At 37.2% G+C, this 21,663-nt stretch overlaps 1 protein-coding gene across 1 annotated transcript; it reads left to right on the top strand.

Moving 5' to 3' along the window:
* Positions 1-5,025: 5,025 nt before the first annotated feature.
* On the top strand, positions 5,026-15,773 carry porcnl (porcupine O-acyltransferase like). Its single transcript, XM_046872434.1, has 13 exons — positions 5,026-5,228; positions 8,422-8,563; positions 10,183-10,375; positions 10,541-10,584; positions 10,694-10,875; positions 10,974-11,104; positions 11,179-11,304; positions 11,972-12,072; positions 12,192-12,268; positions 13,238-13,301; positions 13,391-13,476; positions 14,474-14,575; positions 15,417-15,773. The coding sequence occupies exons 2-13, from the start codon at positions 8,428-8,430 to the stop codon at positions 15,513-15,515; spliced, it is 1,341 nt and encodes a 446-aa protein (XP_046728390.1). The 5' UTR covers positions 5,026-5,228; positions 8,422-8,427; the 3' UTR covers positions 15,516-15,773.
* The last annotated feature ends 5,890 nt before the right edge of the window (positions 15,774-21,663 follow it).

The following is a 21,663-nucleotide window of genomic DNA, read 5'->3' as shown; positions in this document are numbered from 1 at the left end:
AGCCCAGGAGAAATGCCATAAATAAGTGGTTGTCCCAGACCTGAGAATTATTCACGATGGGCCTGAAACCAAATAAACTTAAATAAGTATTACATTTCAGTTCTTTCTTCTAGGGGGCCCAACAGCGGATCATCCGTCTCTATACCACCCTGTCCTCTACATCTGCCTCTTTCACACCAACTACCTGCATGTCTTCCCTCACCACATCCATAAACCTCCTTCTTGGCCTTCTTCTTTTCCTCCTTCCTGGTGGCTCCATCCTCAGCATTCTTCTATCTCGCCTCCCTTACCTTGTCTCCAAAACGTCCTACATGCGCCGTCCCTCTAATAAACTCATTTCTAATCCTGTCCATCCTCGCCACTCCCAACGAAAACCTCAACATCTTCAAATGCATTTAAATTCTTTATAATACAAAATAGAATTATAATACAATTAAGTGCTTTCTTAAGTATTTAATTCCTTAAGGTACTCCATGCTGCCAGTGAAATGTTTTGGACATATCATTTATACAATATTTTATCATTTTAACTATATTCATTTGATGTTTGAATTTTTCTAAATAAGTTGACTAAATTGTATTCCGGACTGGCTGTCGATTGTGTTGCATGTATTAGCATACACAATATTGTTGAAGTCCACTGAAATCTCCATGAGATGTAGCTGGGAATATTAAATGCTACCAAAGTTATAATCGCTCTTATAGGTTTTGTTAAATAGTTATTTTTATAATTCCACTCGACTGGTCACCTGAACTAAATGCATTTTAAATTGCCTATATGCTTAGGAAGGAAAACAAAACCACCTATTGGGAAATGGCCTAATGGTTTCCATTTCCTAAATATTTTAATGAGCCAGTTCTCCCCAGGAGGTGTTTGGGGACAAGTTACATTAAAGTGTTTTAATTAGTCCTGCAACAAACAATTATTATGATAATCGATAAATTAGGCGATTAGAAAATTGTTTCAAATTAATCCGTTTTTGTTTGGGTTTTTTCAATTTAAGTATATGAAACCCTAATTCAAGGTATTAATGTATAAGTGTACTTAAAAAAGAAATACAAAGGCCACATATTGAGTTATTTAATTTTTACATTTCATAAAGCTTATATTCAGAGGTGGGAAGTAACGAAGTACAAATACTTTGTTACTGTGCTTAAGTAGATTTTTCTGGTACCGGTACTTGTTCTGTCAATTTTTGTTGATTAAAAAAAACTGACATTTTGTTCAGTTGTGAAGATATAAACATCCGGAATATGTAATTAATTCAATTTTGTATAATAATTAAATGATATACAGTATGCATAAATTAAATGTACAAACATTTTAAACATAGTATAGTATATAGTAGAGCATATTAAAGCTGCAATAAATCATGTTTAAATTCAGATAATTGTTGTAGTAGACAAATGCTATAAAAGGAGAATGGAATGAAACCCAGCAAGCTAACAGGCTTGATAAAAAAAAAAAGGGAAGAAATATGCATTGGTGTACAGTGACGGCTGCTGTTATTTTAAGTGTTTTTTCACATCAGTTTAATTGAATCCATTACTATGTCGCGAGCGAGCTGATTGTGCAACTCGATGCTCTCGAGTTACGTCAGAACAGATCCAGTGCGACTGTCCCAAGGTTACAAACAAACAATTTACACAATAGCACTTTATTAAACTACACAGTTTTCACATTCTGAGGATTCTAAAATTTTTGTTTACCGTGCTGAAGTTTCAGCTTCATCCGTGACACCAGTGTGTTTTCTTTTAATGTGCTCGTGCATCACTGTGGTACTGTCATACAAAACAAACTCTGCATTGCGTAACTTGCAGGTTACAGTCTTCTTTGTTGCATTTAATATCAAATGTTTCCATGCATTGAATGATTTGGGATGCACACATTTTCCTGCTGACGGTTGACCCTCTACTGTCCGCACATTTCGCAGGTGGCTGGGTTATCTTGCCTCACGCTAACTTGAGCAGCCCAACTAATCAATAACGGCATTCGTTGACAATGAATTTCATTTCATTTCGCTTTTAGTGATTAGTTGTTTTAGACCTAGTTTTAATAGGAACTCTGAATGAAAGCCACAAAATCTAAACCTCAATACATTCAAAATGATATGCAAAGAATGTGAGTTTAATCTACCTGTGGAAAATGAACAAACAAATAAATTGCCATTAATAGAATATTAAACGTTTTCAGGCTCACACCTATTGGCTGCTACACTTTAATGCAGTGCAAGTGTAGATTAGTTTCAGATTTATACAATGTTTAAGAATAAGAAAAATATATATTGGCAAATTTTAATAGATTATCCATAAAATAAAAATCAAATCAAATCAAATCAAATCAAATCAAATTTTATTTGTCACATACACATACATACAGGGTACGACATGCAGTGAAATGCTTTTAACGACGGTCCGGCATGAGGGAATAAAATAGGGTAAAAAGGGGAATAAAAATATAAATATAATAACAAAATTTAAGAAAAATATAGTAAGAAAAAAGGCAGATAAATAAAGATATAAAGATATCTAAATATATATGTATATATACATACATATACATATATACCTATATATACACATACACAGAAAATGTTTTTTTTAATCCTATTAAAAAATGTTTTAAAGAATACGTGTAAGAAGAAATATTTGAGCAGGAAATTATTTTTTAACACAAGACAAATAAGCCCACATTTTACATCAGCTGCCAGACGTGCTTGTCTATCTTCTGTCTATCTGCCTGTCTGATTGATGTGTAGATGCTATTGAGTTGGGATGAGATTATACCTTATTCATGACGATGATGATGGTGATAATGTTGAAATTGTGCTTGTTGTTTCGCCTCTTTATACAATATATTTTCTTTTGCTTCATTGGTGAACTAAGAAGTTTTCTTTCCATAGCTATTCTCATCTCAATTAGCTCAGCTCAGGGGGTATGTGCTTTTTTGTTTGTTTGTTCAACTTAGATTTTTAGTTACACTTTGTTGGAACTTTATTATTTTCCCAAAACTATCAAGAGAGGTGTATATGTTAATCTCACTATGCCTTAACATCTTCTAATTATCTTATTATTTTGTTGTAATGTATACAAATGTAAAAAATTGGTAAAAATTCCGTTTTTTATTTACGCGTTATGTTTGTTCCATTGGTAAATTAAGAATAGCTCGCAATGACCACTTGAAGATAAACACTTACTTTATACACAATGTTAACGATGAAAGTTATGAGGCCCAATGAGGTTGGAAATCAATCCAAAAATACATATTGCGAAATATTGCATTCAATTAGAACAAACGTAATTGCGCAATAATTATTCTTTGCCTGTGCTAGCCAATGAACTACAATGGCTGTGTTGCATTTTAAAGAAAACTTTAGTTTGGTTTGAAGAACACTGAGATAATTAATAGCAATGTGAACTGTCTGGCATATCAGAGGATTCTACTGGGAAACATTAAACAGTTGAATTTACTATTATAAAAATCATTGCACTGTATTTAGTAAATGAATGCAAGTAATGTGTACACTGTAAAAAACATACTGGAATCAAAATGCTTTTCTGTCCTTATTATGGTTGGTCCCTAATGGAATCCACTTGACATAACATGGCACCAATAGAAGGCAATAGATGGTCCAGAAGACTCTTTAAAAACACCACCATTCCCATTCAAACTATTTAAGAATCTATAAGGGTTTCTATTATTTTTCAGCAGGAATAATAAAGATATGGAAGGAAAAAAATTGTGTGATGTGGAGTGTGTGTGTGTGTGTGTGTGTGTGATGATGATGATCCAGAAGGCTCTATAAAAACACCACCATTCCCATTCAAACTATTCAAGAATCTATAAGGGTTTCTATTTCTTTTCAGCAGGAATAATAAAGGTATGGAAGGAAAAAAGTAAGTGTGATGTGGTGTGTATTTGTGTGTGTGTGTGATGATCCAGAAGGCTCTTTAAAAACACCACCATTACCATTTAAACTATTCCAGAATCTATAAGGGTTTCTATTTCTCTTCGAGCACGAATAATAAAGGTGTGGAAGGAAAAAAGTAAGTGTGATGTGGAGTGTGTGTGTGTGTGTGTGTGTGTGTGTGTGTGTGTGTGTGTGATGATGATCCAGAAGGCTCTTTAAAAACAGCACCATTCCCATTTAAACTATTACAGAATCTACAAGGGTTTCTATTTCTTTTCAGCAGGAATAATAAAGGCATGGAAGGTAAAAGGTAAGTGTGATGTGGAGTGTGTGTGTGTGTGTGTGTGTGTGTGTGTGTGTGTGTGTGTGTGTGTGTGTGTGATGATCCAGAAGGCTCTTTAAAAACAGCACCATTCCCATTTAAACTTTTCCAGAATCTACAAGGGTTTCTATTTCTTTTCAGCAGGAATAATAAAGGCATGGAAGGTAAAAGGTAAGTGTGATGTGGAGTGTGTGTGTGTGTGATGATCCAGAAGGCTCTTTAAAAACAGCACCATTCCCATTTAAACTATTCCAGAATCTACAAGGGTTTCTATTTCTTTTCAGCAGGAATAATAAAGGCATGGAAGGTAAAAGGTAAGTGTGATGTGGAGTGTGTGTGTGTGTGTGTGTGTGTGTGTGTGTGTGTGTGTGTGTGTGATGATCCAGAAGGCTCTTTAAAAACAGCACCATTCCATTTAAACTTTTCCAGAATCTACAAGGGTTTCTATTTCTTTTCAGCAGGAATAATAAAGGCATGGAAGGTAAAAGGTAAGTGTGATGTGGAGTGTGTGTGTGTGTGTGTGTGATGATCCAGAAGGCTCTTTAAAAACAGCACCATTCCCATTTAAACTATTCCAGAATCTACAAGGGTTTCTATTTCTTTTCAGCAGGAATAATAAAGGCATGGAAGGTAAAAGGTAAGTGTGATGTGTGTGTGTGTGTGTGTGTGTGTGTGTGTGTTACACGTGGTATATTATACCAGAGGCAGGAGGAACAGTGTGTGTAATCTGAGCTCTGCAGTTGAAAGTTGAAAGTATGCTCACACCTATTGGCTGCTCCGCCGCGACGTGCAATCAAGTTCGGTTGAAATTCGCCATGTTCAAGCTCATACTCCAGTTTCTTACTACCTCTGTAAACCGGACAGATGTGTACAGTTGTTCCCCCTGGCATGGAAAGCATATGTGGAGTGGTCGTATAACGCGCTTTAAATCTTTTGTATTTTCTTAACTTCACTTCCGGGTTGGACATCCCGATTGGACCGCGGCGCTGAAGTGTGGTAAGAGAAGTGTCTGAAATGAATACACTGGTCCTTGAACCTGGCTGATCTGATCTCTGGAATGTTTTTATTTTTAATAGCTGAAAGAAGATTTTCCAAAGCTCGCAGAGCATTAGTATTATCCTAGATTATACTTTTTACACTGGAAGTTGAAGGGGGGAAAAGATCTCAGTAACACCCGGGTGAAAACAGGGACATTCCTGCAGTGGACACAACAAGCATGAGGCGCTCATTTACTCCAAAATAGTTCAGATTCAACAGAAAAGTGCGATTAGATTAACTGATTGACACTTGATCTCATTTATTTTATCCTGAGAAACACTTTTACCAAACCTGGTGTACGGTTAAGCAGAATGCAGCCCAAAGAACTGAGCAGTTCAGCCTTAAAGGTCTCATGCAGTCCTGAGATTTGAACCTACAACCTTCTCCTCAGTAGCAGATCCCAGTTTAAGGAAATCACAGCTGCCTTATTAAAATGGTATAAACAGATTTAAACACACAATGTTTTGTTATTATGTTTAAGATCTTTTGTGTGTGTGTGTGTGTGTGTGTGTGTGTGTGTGTGTGTGTGTATGAAGCAGTGGATTAAAAATATCAATCCAAACGAAAAAAGGTCAAAATGATCTATTAAAATGTTTGCACTATAAAATTACATATGTGCATTTTCTTTATTAAACATTTATCTTCTATACTTTGGATCATATTTATATTAAACAGGTTGTCTTAGGTTATTCTGACCTAAACATTAGAGAATACGGCAGTGTATCAACTGATACGAGTGTATAAATATAATAAAATAATAGATTAATCCGGTTATTGTTATCTTAATCCTTGCTGGTAGGAGCATGAAGTGGTTTTGCTTGTTTTTGCTTCCCCCCCCCTCTATTCAGCATTGATTTCAAATATTACAATCTGTATCAGCTGCTCAAAATCAATTTGACCCCTGAATAGTTCATCTGTTGCTAAGTAGCAACAGAGCACATGGGTTAAACACTAAGAAAAGTCTGGTGGTTGTGTTCTGGCGTAGGATGTGTTTTGCAGGCATGATATGAGCGCACTTGTTCTTTTGAAATGACATGTCAGACAGCGCTCTCAACCACCCAGTTATCAAACCAACGACTGACAGATTATCTGATTGAAGAATAGTGTTTATCCCTCCAGCACAGTTCCAGAGCCTTGTAGATTTGATTAAACTGTGTATTGGGCTTGTAAACTTGACTTTTTGTTTTTTTTTATTAATAGGTTTTTTTTGTGTCATCCATGTAAAGATTTGAGGCAAATGATTTCAAACGAAAAGTATAGGACAAATATGTGGGGAATAAAAAGCTTGTTAAACATTCATTCAAATTAAATGCAATTTATATGTGCATGTTGATGTTAACATCTGGCTGGTTTGGCCTGACGTGTGTGTGTGTGTGTGTGTGTGTGTGTATATATATATATATATATATATATATATATATATATACAGGAGTGCAGAATTATTAGGCAAGTTGTATTTTGAGGATTAATTTTATTTGAGGATTTAATTTGAACAACAACCATGTTCTCAATGAACACAAAAAACTCATTAATATCAAAGCTGAATATTTTTGGAAGTAGTTTTTAGTTTTAGCTATTTTAGGGGATATCTGTGTGTGCAGGTGACTATTACTGTGCATAATTATTAGGCAACTTAACAAAAACAAATTCATACCCATTTCAATTATTTATTTTACCAGTGAAACCAATATAACATCTCAACATTCACAAATATACATTTCTGACATTCAAAACCAAACAAAACAAATCAGTGACCAATATAGCCACCTTTCTTTGCAAGGACACTCAAAAGCCTGCCATCCATGGATTCTGTCAGTGTTTTGATCTGTTCACCATCAACATTGCAGCAGCAACCACAGCCTCCCAGACACTGTTCAGAGAGGTGTACTGTTTTCCTCCTTGTAAATCGCACATTTGATGATGGACCACAGGTTCTCAATGGGGTTCAGATCAGGTGAACAAGGAGGCCATATCATTAGATTTTCTTCTTTATACCCTTTCTTGCCAGCCACGCTGTGGAGTACTTGGACGTGTGTGATGGAGCATTGTCCTGCATGAAAATCATGTTTTTCTTGAAGGATGCAGACTTCTTCCTGTACCACTGCTTGAAGAAGGTGTCTTCCAGAAACTGGCAGTAGGACTGGGAGTTCAGCTTGACTCCATCCTCAACCCGAAAAGGCCCCACAAGCTCATCTTTGATGATACCAGCCCAAACCAGTACTCCACCTCCACCTTGCTGGCGCCTGAGTCGGACTGGAGCTCTCTGCCCTTTACCAATCCAGCCACGGGCCCATCCATCTGGCCCATCAAGACTCACTCATTTCATCAGTCCATAAAACCTTAGAAAATCAGTCTTGAGATATTTCTTGGCCCAGTCTTGACGCTTTCAGCTTGTGTGTCTTGTTCAGTGGTGGTCGACTTTCTGCCTTTCTTACCTTGGCCATGTCTCTGAGTATTGCACACCTTGTGCTTTTGGGCACCCAGTGATGTTGCAGCTCTGAAATATGGCCAAACTGGTGGCAAGTGGCATCTTGGCAGCTGCACGCTTGACTTTTCTCAGTTCACGGGCAGTTATTTTGCACCTTGGTTTTTCCACACGCTTCTTGCGACCCTGTCGACTATTTTGAATGAAACGCTTGATTGTTCGATGATCACGCTCAGAAGCTTGGCTATTTTAAGACTGCTGCATCCTCTGCAATATATCTCACTATTTTTGACTTTTCTGAGCCTGTCAAGTCCTTCTTTTGACCCATTTTGCCAAAGGAAAGGAAGTTGCCTAATAATTATGCACACCTGATATAGGGTGTTGATGTCATTAGACCACACCCTTCTCATTACAGAGATGCACATCACCTAATATGCTTAATTGGTAGTAGGCTTTCCAGCCTATACAGCTTGGAGTAAGACAACATGCATAACGAGGATGATGTGGTCAAAATACTCATTTGCCTAATAATTCTGCACTCCTGTATATATATATATATATATATATATATATATATATATATATATATATATATATATATATATTAAAAGAGGGTTTTTTTGGCTTGTACAACAATTCCACATATTAAGTCTGAGTCACTGAAAGCAGGCTGCTCTACACCTTTCTCACTCTGTGTGTGTGTGTGTTTAACAAAATTCTCTGCAGGTTGCCATGGAGTCATTTGGCAGGCAGGAGTTCTTGTGGTTTCTTGCTGAGGGTTGTGTTGTGCCTACAGCTTGGCAAGGCCTGGAACAGGTGTGGCAGCTGCTGCTTGTCTGCTGCCTCTGCCGCATCATCTGCAGACTGGGTGAGCTACAGAACCCATTTACATGTATTCTTTTTGGATACACTCTTACCAAAAAATGAGCAATTGGAGAATAACAGCCTTGATCGGGGGCCTAACAGTGGATTTCTGGCAATCTTTGGCTTCATAATCTTCTAATTACTAGACCAGAAAATGAACCACTGTAACCGCTTCCAATATGGACTTAAATTGCTGGACTCTTATTCTTGTACTAAAATCTCTTTCAAAATGCTGATTTAGAACATGTAAATTAATTTCTCTAATTGTAATCTTTTCCATTAGGATTGTCTGATACATCAGACAGTTGACATCATTTATTATTCTTGTTCGAACCAAACTAAAAATCCTCCAAATTACAACACAGCTATTGTAGTCCATAGGCATTTACCAGCAAAGAATAACTATTGCGGTATTAAATTTGTCCTAATTGAATTGCTAGTCTGATTTGTCTGAATTTTATGGATTTATCTTGCAATTTGTTTGATGTAAAATTATAATATTTGTGTGTGTGTGTGTGTGTGTGTGTGTGTGTGTGTGTGTGTGTGTGTGTGTGTGTGTGTGTGTGTGTGTGTGTGTGTGTATATATATATATATAATAATTTGTATCCATCTTGACAAATGACCTGCATTTTCTTGATTAAGTGCAGCAGGTGTTCTAAAAGGTTGAATTTTTCATTTGTATAGGTATATTTCTTTTGTCAAATCAAATTTATTTCTATTGCGCTTTTCACAAGCGGACATTGTCTCAATGCAGCTTTACAGAATTTAACAGTTAAGGTGAACGATGTGTATTTATGATCAGCCATGGCAACTGTGGCAAAGAAAAACTACCCTTAGATGTTATGAGGAAGAAATCTTGAGAGGAACCAGACTCGAGAGGGGAATCCATTCTCATTTGGGTGATATCAAGAGTGATTAGTCTTTAAAACAATACAATACACAGTAGAGTAAGAACCACCAGGAGCACCAGAATATAAGATTGTGTGTAATGTCTTTTCTACAGTCTTATACAGTCATCTGAGATTATGAAACCAGGAGCTACTGAGCAACTCATAAAATAGCTCAACATTTGAGATCATCACAGATCCAACACCAGCTTCTCCATGCCAGAGCCTTTATACAGTCAAATAAGTCCAATGTCCAAACTCTACATGAAGTGGGATCCAGTTGGCGCTGGTACGTCCCTAGATCTTTCAGGCGACTGGAGCTGGCGCAACCACGGGATACCACGGGATGCCTCGGGATGGTTAGAGAAAGAGAAGCGGTGGAGAAAAATTAGCGTAGCTGCTCCTCATGATATTAACAAGCACAAGCTTATAATGTGCATGTGATCAGATGTACTGGAGCACAAGGTTAGGATTTATGATGTATTATGTGTAGGCTTTGCTAAAAAGATACATGTTTAATCTGCACTTAAACTGGGAGAGTGTATCTGAGCTCCGAACACTGTCAGGAAGACTATTCCAAAGTTTAGGAGCTAAATGTGAAAATGCTCTACCACCTATAGTGGACTTTGCTATTCTAGGAACTACTAGAAGTCCAGAGTTTTGAGATCTTAAGGAGCGTGACTAATTGTAGCAGTGTAAAGATGTGCACTAAACCCCAATTGTATTTTTCTGCAGGCTTGTCCTTTCACGTGAAGCATCTGAGTTCATTGGCCAGTGGCCTTTATGTGCTCTATGTGTTCTTTGAGCTAAACATGATATGGGTGATCACACTCAGCCTCGTCTGCTACCTCATTCTCTTCCTCTGCCGAAGGTCCAGCAACCGTGGAGTTTTCCTTTCCATGGCTATCCTTATCTACATGCTCATGGGGTATGTGCTAAATAGCGCTTCAATGTTGATTTTTAGTTCTGAGACATTGTTGCATCTTTATTCCTTATTTAAAATGACCCAGAGTGATGTGTAGGGTAATTTCTTACAATACCTTGACATAATTATTATTGTGATGAAATGTAAATACTTTTTCCCCACTCATAGAGAGCTGCATATGATAGATGCGGAAACTTGGCATAAGATGAGGGGTGAGTAAAACTTGTGTTGAGTTACATCAATTCATGTGATTTTCCTGTTATGAGGTGGGGCATTTTTGACATTTTTATTTCTTTAATACGCTATGATTTATGAATCCAGGCTCTCAGATGGTGGTGGCCATGAAGGCCATTTCTCTGGCGTTTGACCTTGACAGAGGGGTGGTGTCCTCCTTTCCTTCAATGCTCGATTTCCTAGGGTACATATGCTTTGCAGGAACAGTCATCTTTGGCCCATGGATTAGCTTCAGCAGTTACAGAGATGCTGTGTGTGGCCGTAAAATGGTAATAGACTTTGCCTACATTTTCTTGGCTTTGTGCTGGAATGTGTGAAGGTTTTGGTTATTGGAAGTAAATATGGTTTTTAAATTCCTGTTTTGCAGAGTGCTGCCTGGTTTGCAAAACTTGCTTTAAGCTTTATGAAGAGTCAAATATGTCTCGTCATCTCCACCTGCATCGCTCCGTATCTCTTTCCTTACTTCATTCCCATATATGTGGATGGACTACCTCATAGGTCAGTTGTTGTGAAAGTACAAAGCACTGGCAGAATATGTTGACAATAAAACAAATCATGTTTTTTGTCATTAGATGGCTTCATGCCTATGAAAACGCCATGTCCTTCCACTTCAGTAACTACTTTGTTAGCTATCTGAGTGAAACAACCATGGTTATGGCTGGGGCTGGATTTTCTGAGCATAAAGACAACATCAAATGGTTAGTGAGAACTCCTTTTTGGTTTTTTTATATATATAAAATATAATATATGGCTTAAATATTTGTGATGTGTTTAAAGTGACATTTAGTAGGAGAAATTAAAAACATCAGCAATTTCAAACATTTCAGCTTCGGGGAAAAAAAAAGGAAGAGCTCACTTATTTTCCATTGGTTACATATTAGTATATCTAATAGAGGCAGCAAACAACTGACTTCAGCTTCCTCTTGAGCAAAGTGTACCAATGAGAAAGTCAGAAAACAGCAGTCTAAAGGACTAAAGCGCTGCCTCATTTTCTAGCTGATAGTCAAATGGCATAAACAGGTAGTTAGATGGCACTGTGGGTAATTTGGGAAATCGCAAAAATAGTGAAACCAGAAAAAAAAAACCCTCTATGAAGTAAGTTTAAACCAAAAAGTTAATTCAGTATGTAATAATAAATCACTTGTACTATTGATCACATTTTGATTCTCAATTTTCGATAAGCAATGTTCTGTGTGGATTTATTTCCCTTGTTGCTTTACATTACCATGCCGTAAACAATAGTAAATGATGTAATATTATAAAGCTTAACAGGAGAGCATGTGATGTTTGCATGACTGTAATAGGAAATTGAGGGCTTTTGGCTAAATCACGATTAAGTATTCATCCTAATCATTATATTTGTAGGGATATTACAGTGGCAAAGCCTCTCAATGTTGAATTGCCTAGATCTATGGTGGAAGTGGTGACATCTTGGAATTTGCCTATGTCCCTTTGGCTGAACAAATGTAAGTGTCCCAAAAAGCTAAAAACCGATAAGTTTTGTAGAAGCTGTTTGTGTATGATGTACACATCATTACCCTGAGCTGTGGATTCATTTATGATTGCTTGACTTGAATTTGCACAGATGTCTTCAAAAGTGCATTGAAGCTTGGTACTTTTCCTGCCATTTTGGTGACGTACACTGCTAGTGCTCTATTACATGTGAGTATGGAATCAGTGCTTACTTTATTATTTACATATTGATGTGAACTTATATCAGAGTTCCTCATGTCTTCAAAAAAGCCTAGTGTATATAAGCCTAGTATTTAGCCTTCATAATGAAATATAGTGAGGCTGTGAGCCCATTGCAGTAAATTCACATTGCCTTGTGAATGTCCAATGGGCCAATATCTTCTGGTCATTTTGGTAGGGGATTTATAGGTGTAATGAAAATAAATGCTGTTTTTCCCGTAAAAATGTGTTTGACAAAATGTTTGTAGTTGGTAGACTGACACATTGTTCAATCAACTGCACAAAAGAGCGGGAGACAACTAAAAGTAGAGGGTTTATTTATTTATTTATTTATTTTAAGTTTGAACACATGGATTATTAACTTTAACCTAGTCGATCATAGGCTTGAATCTGTAGCAATAAATATGATCAATGATTACATGATTATAAGTAATCGTATGTGTGTATGTGTTAATTTGCCACAATATTATTTACATTTATAACATTTAACAAATGATCTTTTCATTAATTGATTAATAACAGTAGTAGTAGATGAAAGTGGTTAGAAGCAATAATAGTATTATTGTAGTTAGACCTCCAGATATAAAATATTAATCAAACCTTAATAGTTATTGATGGGTATTAGAATTTAGCTACATTCTTTGGTAAATGGGAATTCGGGAAATATTTAGCAAATTACATTTATTTTGTAACTAGTAAATGACATTGTGTTGTGTGCAGCAGGTTGGATTCAGGCTTCTAATCAATGAGATATGTGATGATGACATCAAATGAAAGACAGGCTTCGTGTGGAGTCGTGACTTAATATTTCACCGTCTGACGCATAGTTAGGTTTTACAGCTGTGCAGATAGAGACTCCTAGTGGTGAAATTTCAGAATTTGCAAACACCAGAAGGACTTTAAAACCGTTAATCATGCACCTACTTTACTCCTTTGCAGGGCCTCAGCTTTCATCTAGGAGCAGTGCTTTTGTCTCTGGGATTTATCACATATGTGGAGCATGGTAAAACACCCACTTTACTCACTTTATTCCATGCAAACCCCATTCTGAGTATGCTCCATGTACAAATGTGATTGCTCTCTTTTTTTTAGTTCTTAGAAAGAGACTCGCAGCCATTTTCAGTGCCTGTATACTGTCAAAGCGCTGTCTAAATGACTGCCAGCATCGGAACAAAAAGGTAAAGTGTAGTTTGTTAGGATGAATGTTGATTGTGAGCATGGATTAAGAATCAATTTAGAAACTCAAGCACTTATATATATATATATATATATATATATATATATATATATATATATATATATATATATATATATATATATATATACAGTATTGTACTTTTCCTTGTTGCTTGACTAATGCCATAAATGCGATACCAACAAGCTATGTACCCTTTTTTTATTTATTTATTTATTTTTTTTGTGGTGTACCTATAATTATCTTTTAGAATTAATCTTTTAAGGTTGTTAAAAATCGTTATATATTTTACAGCAATGCAAATATAAGTACAGCAGTGGTTTATTTTTAAATGTATACTAAAGGAACACACCAGCAACAACTAATAGTACGGTGTAGTTCTTCAATTTTGTGAGAATGAAGCATATATTTAAATAAGATTTTTATATATTTAGGTTCCTTTATCTGAGTGTTTCTGCATTAGTAATAACCCTGCAACAAATCACACACTTCAGCATAAACAAATTGCATATAATATGTGCAAGTGTGTGTGTGTGTGTGTGTGTGTGTGTGTGTGTGTGTGTGTATGTGTGTGTGTGTGTGTGTGTGTGTGTATATATATATATATATATATATATATATATATATATATATATATATATATATATAAATCTTAACTGTAGTCAAATGAACACATTAAATCATTTTTGTTAAAGATAGATGAAAAGATGCACATGCATTACATAATGCTTGTTTCATCCATACATAGCGTTGAAAAATATGAGTTAGTGCAAGAAATATTTAGATATATTAACAAGAAACAAAACAATTCATTTCAGTTAAATATTTGAATGGTGTGTAAGTTTATGTGTAATGTGTAAGTTTGCCTATATAACTTGCATTGTATTTGCTGCATAAAACATTTGCAAGATGTGACACTGATTACTTCTGTTTGATTTACCTCATTTTAATTTAAGTATGTGTGTTGTCTTTTGATCTAGAATGTGTGGGTGTATGGGATTAATCTGTTCTTCAGCACATTGTCCATCTTTCACCTGACATATCTGGGCTCACTCTTTGATCTGGATGCTGAGGATGAAAAGGTTCGATCTTATCCAACATCACAACAGAGCATTGTGAATTGCTTATGATGTATAGTGCCTAGCAAATGTTCCAAAACATAACTTTTATGGTATTTGAGACACATTCGTGTTCATTTTGTTTATATGCAACAAACTAGGTAAAAAGCAATAACACAAGAATTGGACAGTGAATGAATAGAAATGATTCTTTAGACAGATGAGTCCAAATTAGACATTTTTGGCTCTAACAAAAGAACTTATGTAAGATGGAGTACAGGAGAGAGAGAGAGAGAGAGAGAGAGAGAGAGAGAGCAGACTGCCTCACAAATGTCAAACATGGAGGTGGAAGCTTAATGGTTTGGGACTTCACCATACAGCAAGACAATGATCCAAAGTGCTGCAAGCCTTATTTAGAGAGCAACCAGTTGGCTGGAGGGTTCTCTATTATGGTATGACCTGCCTAGTCACTAGACCTAATTCATCTTAAACTGCTCTGGGTTGAACTCAATCAGAAGGTCTGAATAAAATTTCCTAGTGAAGAACACCTTTGGCAAGTTTTACAAGAGGCAAAGTATTTCAGCTGACTGTTTGGTGAAACTGTCCAGATGGCAAAATGGTAAAGGTGTTCATGCTAAAGGAGGATTTTTCGATGAAAAAGTTTAACGTCTGTACATTTTATATTTGAATCTTCATACCATAGTTTGCTGAATAGAACCAAAAGGTACAAGTGTCTTTTGACAGGCACTGTACATGCACTACATAGTAGTAGTTAAGACCGAATGATAAATGACTACCAAGCTGTTGAGAAATATTATGTAAATAATTCATCTAAAAAGTCTGACCTTTTATTCTTGTCTTTCAGGGATACTTGGCTAGTCACACTATTCAAACATGGTCAGAGCTAAACTGGGCCAGTCACTGGGTGATGCTCGGCTGTTGGGTCTTCTATTGGCTCATTTAAAGCAATGTAGGGAAATATGGAACATCACTACAGGATTTTTTTGTTTACTTCTCTTGAGACGCAGAGGTGCCATGCAATTTGCTGTCCTTTTTGCTTTTGTGATTTATTCTCATTATGTAAAATTTTCTATGTAATGTATATTTTAGACATATTACATAATCTAGTTTTTGTTACAACAGTTTATATTTTACCTAAAAATAGCTTAGTGTTGTGTAAAGATATTTATTCTTTTCTAATAAAACATGATGGCTGACCTAATTTTTTGAAGTGCTTGATTTTACTGCTTTGGTTTAGTAATGCTGTGTATTGGGAGACTCCAATGGGACATATAGATGTACGAACACAAGCAGTGCAGAAGGAAAGAAAAATTAGTATTTTAAACCGACAAACAATGTAGGCTAAATTCTTTAGTGTGGAAAAAAAAGTGTTTGCAATAATGTAAACTATGACCATATGTACACTGACCAGGCATAACATTATGACATTATAACATTATGACCATTGAAGTGAATAACACTGATTATCTCTTCATAATGGCACCTGTTATTGGGAGTGATATATTAGGCAGCAAGTGAACATTTTTTCTCAAAGTTGACATGTTAGAAGCAAGAAAAATGGGCCCAAATTGTGATGGGTCAGAGCATCTCCAAAACTGCAGCTCTTATGGGATGTCTGCAATGGTCAGTATCTATCAAAAGTGGTCCAAGGAAGGAAGTGGAGGGGAGTGAATGCGGGCCCGTGTGGTCCGATCCAACATACGAGCTACTGAAGCTCAGACTGCTAAAGAAGTTAATACTGTACGGGTCAGGACTGTTTTGGCTGCAAAAGGGGGAACAACACATGTGTATGTGGACACCTGACCGTCACACCCTTATGTGTGTCTTGTCCAAAATGATGCCACAAAGTTGAACACAATTGTCTAGAATGCCTTTGTTCACAGTTGCATTACAGTTTTTCCTTGGAAGGATTTAAGAAACCCGAATCTGTCCCAGCATTACAATGTCCCTGTGCACAAAGCGAGGTCCATGAAGACATTCTTCAGGAATTAATGCTTGTCATAAGCAAAACTGTCTGCCAATAGAATGAGAGTTTGAAGCCTGAAGTCAATTATAAATATCTAGACATAGGCTTAATAATCTTATATGTTTAAAAAAATACAGTTTAAAGAAATAAAATGATTAGATGAAGCGATGAAGATTTTTTTTTACTTGTCAAGATATTTTTTTTTTACAGTGTACTCTCCATAAGGCTTTATTTTTCAGCTTTTTGCTTTCTGCTCAGGCTTATCTCCAGTAAAGATGAACTCTGAAAACGTTTCATATCGACAATCTGACAGCTGCAGTGGAAATGGATGGTCTCGCATGAGCACCAAAACTTTATACTATCAATAATCCCTACATTTGAAGTGATTCTCGTCATGCATGATTTATATTTTAGTGTTAATGGTTATTTGCAGACGGTGGATACGTTGGTTCATGTTTAATGTTCTAGTTAAAGTAATATCAGTTCTGACTTTGTCCAGGTGCGTTAAGCTTTATGCTCCAGGGGTGTTTAATTGATTGCAGCACTTAATTATGATAAAGGTAGATAATTTAAGGATAATTAGCTTTTACATCGTTACCTAAGGTGGGATTTAAGCCAGTGGAAGGACATGCACATCAGCAATACTATATGTAATCACAGTGAGCCGGTTTACTGGGTCTAAATATTCGGAATCATCAAAAATTTCAGATTCGTGGGTGCTTTTTGATTTATCCCATTTCAAATATAGTCCCCATTTGCTATTATAATAACCTTCTTACAGTTTTGTGCTCTTTCAGCCACAAGATTGTAAAGTCAGGTAATTATGTAGGGTGGGGAGGCCTTAGGGTTAGCGTTCCAGTTCTGTGAGATGGAGAAGAAGGAAAGATTCTGGAGTGAGTTAGATGAAGTTGTAGATGGTGTACCTAGAAATTAATGATTGGTGATTGGGGGAGACTATAATGGGCATGTCGGTAAAGGGAACAGAGGTGATGAGGAGGTGATGGTAGGTATGGCTTTAAAGAGAGGATGTGTGAGGGCAGATGGTGATAGATTTTGCTAAAAGGATGGAAATGGCATTGCTGAATACTTATTTTAAGCAAATGGAGAATCATAGGGTGACGTATAAGAGTGGAGGAAGGTGCACAGGCGGACTATATTCTATGTAGGAGATGCGACTTGAGGGAGATTGGAGACTGTAAAGTGTTGGCAGGGGACAGTGTAGCTAGACAGCATTGGATGTTGGTCTGTAGGATGGTTTTGGAGGTGAAGAAGAAGAGGAGGAGAGTGAGGACTGAAAGGACTGAATAAGATGGTGGAAACTTAAGGAGGAAGTCTGTAAAATGAGATTCAGGGAAGAGGTCAGACAGGGGCTCGGTGGTGGTGAAGAGGTGCTGGATGATTGGGCAACTACTGCAGAAGTGATAAGGGAGACAACTAGAAAGGTACTTGGTGTGACATCTGGAAATAGAAAGGAAGACAAAGAGACGTGGTGGTGGAATGAGAAAGTGCAGGAGAGCATAAGAGAAAGAGATTAGCAAAACAGAATTTGGATTGACAGAGTGATGAAAAAAGTAGGCAGGAGTACAAGAAGATGTGGCAGCTGATAGAGAGGGATGTGGCGAAAGCCAAGGAAAAGGCATATGAGGAGCTGTTTGGAAAGTCGGACACTAAGGAAGGAGAAAAGGATTTATACCGATTGGCCAGGCAGAGGGACCGAGCTGGGAAGGATGTGCTGCAAATTAGATCAATAAACGATGGAGATGGGAATGTGTTGACCAGTGAGGAGAGTGTGTTGAGAAGATGGAGTATTTTGAGCAGCTGATGAACGAGGAAAATGAGAGAGAGAAGGTTGGATGGTGTGGAGATGGTGAAGCAGGAATAGAATAGGATTAGTAAGGACGAAGTGAGAGTAGCGATTAAAAGCATGATGAGTGGAAAGTCGGTTGGACCAGATGACATACCGGTAGAAGCATGGAGATGTTTAGGGGAGATGGCAGTGGAGTTTTTAACCAGGTTGTTAACCAGATTTTGAAAGGTGAGAGGATGCCTGAGGAATGGAGAAGGAGTGTGCTGGTACCGATCTTTAAGAATAAGGGAGATGTGCAGACCTGCAGTAACTACAGGGGAATTAAGTTGATCAGTCACACCATGAAGTTATGGGAAAGAGTAGTGGAAGCCAGGCTGAGAGAAGAGGTGACCATCTGTGAGCAGCAGTATGGTTTCATGCCGAGGAATAGCACCACAGACGCATTATTTGCTTTGAAAATGTTGATGGAGAAGTATAGAGAAGGTCAGAAGGAGTTGCATTGTGTGTTAGTGGATTTAGAGAAAGCGTATGACAGAGTGCCAAGAGAGGAGTTGTGGTATTGTATGAGGAAGTCAGGTGTGTCAGAGAAGTATGTGGGAGTGGTGCAGGACATGTATGAGGACAGTGTGACAGCAGTAAAGTGTGCAGTAGGAACGACAGACTGGTTCAAGGTGGCGGTTGGACTGCATCAAGGATTGGCCCTGAGCCTTTTTCTGTTTGCAGTGGTGATGGACAGGTTGACAGACAAGGTCAGACAGGAGTCTCCCTGGACTATGATGCTTGCAGATGATATTGTGATTTGTGGTAAGAGTAGGGAGCAGGTTGAGAAGAGCCTGGAGAGCTGGAGGTATGTGCTGGAGAGAAGGGGAATGAAAGTCAGTAGGAGTAAGAAAGAGTACATGTGTGTAAATGAGAAGAAGGGGCAATGGAGTGAAGCAGTTGCAGGGAGAAGAGGTGGTGAAAGTGGAGGAGTTCAGGTACCTGGGGTCAACGGTGCAAAGTAATTGAGGTATGTTCGAGAAGTGAAGAAAAGAATGCAGGCAGGGTGGAGTGGGTGGAGAAGAGTGGCAGGAGTGATTTGTGATAGAAGAGTATCTGCAAAAGTGAAAGGGAAAGTTTATAGAACTGTGGTGAGACCTGCGATGTTGTACTGTTTAGAGACAGTGGCATTAAGTAGAAGACAGGAGGTGGAGCTGGAGGTAGCAGAGCTGAAGATGTTGAGGTTTGCGTTGGGAGTGACGAGGATGGACAGGATTAGAAATGAGTTTATTAGAGGGACAGAGCATGTAGGATGTTTTAGAGACAAGGTGAGGGAGGCGAGATTGAGATGGATTGGACATGTGCACAGGAGGGACAAGGGGTATATCGGTAGGAGAATTCTGAGGATGGAGCCACCAGAAAGGAGGAAAAGAGGAAGGCCAAGGAGGAAGTTTATGGATGTGGTAAGGGAAGACATGCAGGTAGTTGGTTTGAAAGAGGCGGATGTAGAGGACAGGGGGGTATGGAGACGGATGATCCACTTTGGTGACCACTAATGTGAGAAGCCAAAAGTAGAAGAAGAAGGTAGAGAGCAGAGAAGGGAAGTAACAAAGTACATATACTTCATTACTGTACTTAAGTAGATTTTTCTGGTATCAGGACTTTACTTTTTTCAGACAACTTTTTACTTTCACTCATTACATTTTAACACAAATATCTGTACTTTCTACTTCTTACCTTTTCAAAACAGACTTGTTACTTTAGTTTGAATCTATTTGTTGAAATGTCAATAATTATTCTTCTCACTGCGCACCGTTTTCAGCCCAATTTCTTGTCATTGCGCTGCTTTTTCAATTTACCACTGGTATATAATTTTCTGGCTCTCATACACCACAGACAGAGTAGTTTATACAGCAAACAATGAGCAGGCAGAAAGCAACAACACACTTCTTGTTGCCTTCTGCCTGATCTTTATTTGCTTCATAATGTTAACGTGGATGAGACAGAGGGAGTCAAGGAAGTCATTTCTGTTTGACATTTTTTGATAAAAAAATGTAAATAAATAAATATAAATATAAATCGGATACTCTGACTTGTAAAGATAATTTTTAATCAGTAAATATTAGTTTTACTGATGCTCCAAGTCTCAAATCAACACCAAAATCCGCCAATATGCGCACAGTTAATGGGGTCGACAAGTGGCGACAAGATTTGTGGCATTTTTTCAAAGAAAACAAAACAAATAAATGTCGTTTTGGATCGTACAAATAGGAGCAATGCATCATTAGACACTGTAAAAGGTTTTTTTTTTTTTATACACTTATAATAACAACAAACATTGTGCTTTTGTAAATAAAGGAAACAGACAGGGGGCACTCTCTGTAGTCTCTGTCATCTCTCTTTGGAGACAAAAAAAATAAAACAACCTGAATCTCAGTGAATACTTGCCGCACAGACATAGCTATATGAAGAGAAAAAAAATGTACATTGAAAACAAATATTCCCTGATTATTGAATGCGTATGAATGTTATGCCTCATTATGTAGAAACATAGCAAAAGTTCTGTTTTTAAACGATTGACAAACCTAATATTAATCTGACGTGAGGTCCAGTTACCAGCGTTACACTAAAACACATAGTAGTAATTTAAACTTTTTACTTTAGTACATGTCAGACCCCATACTTTCCTTTTACCAGAATCATTTAAAACAGGAGTATCTGTACTTCTACTTAAGTAAAGGTACTTTTGCCACCTCTGGTAAATGTGTATGTTTGATGTACTCCTTGACTACTACTAAGATGTGTTCAGAAGCTCTGGATTTAATTGGTGCAATTTTATTTAGCTAGTACACCTAGTGTTTGTTTTTGGGCTAAGTGGGAAGAAATTATATACACTACACATTGTTCAGACAGTAACCTGAGGAAACTGAAAGTTTACATGCTAATGCTACCTGCTGTGTCAACCCTATAGAAAATTCCTTTTTAGAAACACTAATGATGACAAGACTGTGGCTTAAAAAAGAATTTAGAATTCAACATACTTGGTATATTTTTACCTAAAAATTAATATTCATACACTTTTGAAGAAAATTAAGTATCTTGGGTTCTGGATTGTGTAATGATCCAGTAGGTTCCTCCACACGCTTGTTCAATGAAAGGGTGAGAACCTTTTGGTCAATGTGGTATAGTTTAACAGTAGAGCTGTTACTCCACTAAATTGAAAAGAGCCAGTTAGGGTTGTTAGATAACCATAAATCCCAATTTTAAAGCCCATGCATCTACATTTATCCAAAGGTATCCACTAATTTAAATGAGAATACTGTGAAAGCAACACACATT

The sequence above is a fragment of the Silurus meridionalis genome, chromosome 17 (assembly GCF_014805685.1).
Source record: "Silurus meridionalis isolate SWU-2019-XX chromosome 17, ASM1480568v1, whole genome shotgun sequence".
NCBI classification, from domain to species: domain Eukaryota; kingdom Metazoa; phylum Chordata; class Actinopteri; order Siluriformes; family Siluridae; genus Silurus; species Silurus meridionalis.
Note: the sequence above shows the minus strand (reverse complement) of the source record. Positions and strands in the feature narration are given on the sequence as shown.

Bases quoted from the DNA above. Each gene is read 5' to 3' on its own strand.
- porcnl (XM_046872434.1), top strand. From the start codon at position 8,428: ATGGAGTCATTTGGCAGGCAGGAGTTCTTGTGGTTTCTTGCTGAGGGT. The intron at 12,073-12,191 runs GTAAGTGTCCCA...GAATTTGCACAG, and splicing joins GTCCCTTTGGCTGAACAAAT to ATGTCTTCAAAAGTGCATTG. The intron at 14,576-15,416 runs GTTCGATCTTAT...CTTGTCTTTCAG, and splicing joins TGGATGCTGAGGATGAAAAG to GGATACTTGGCTAGTCACAC.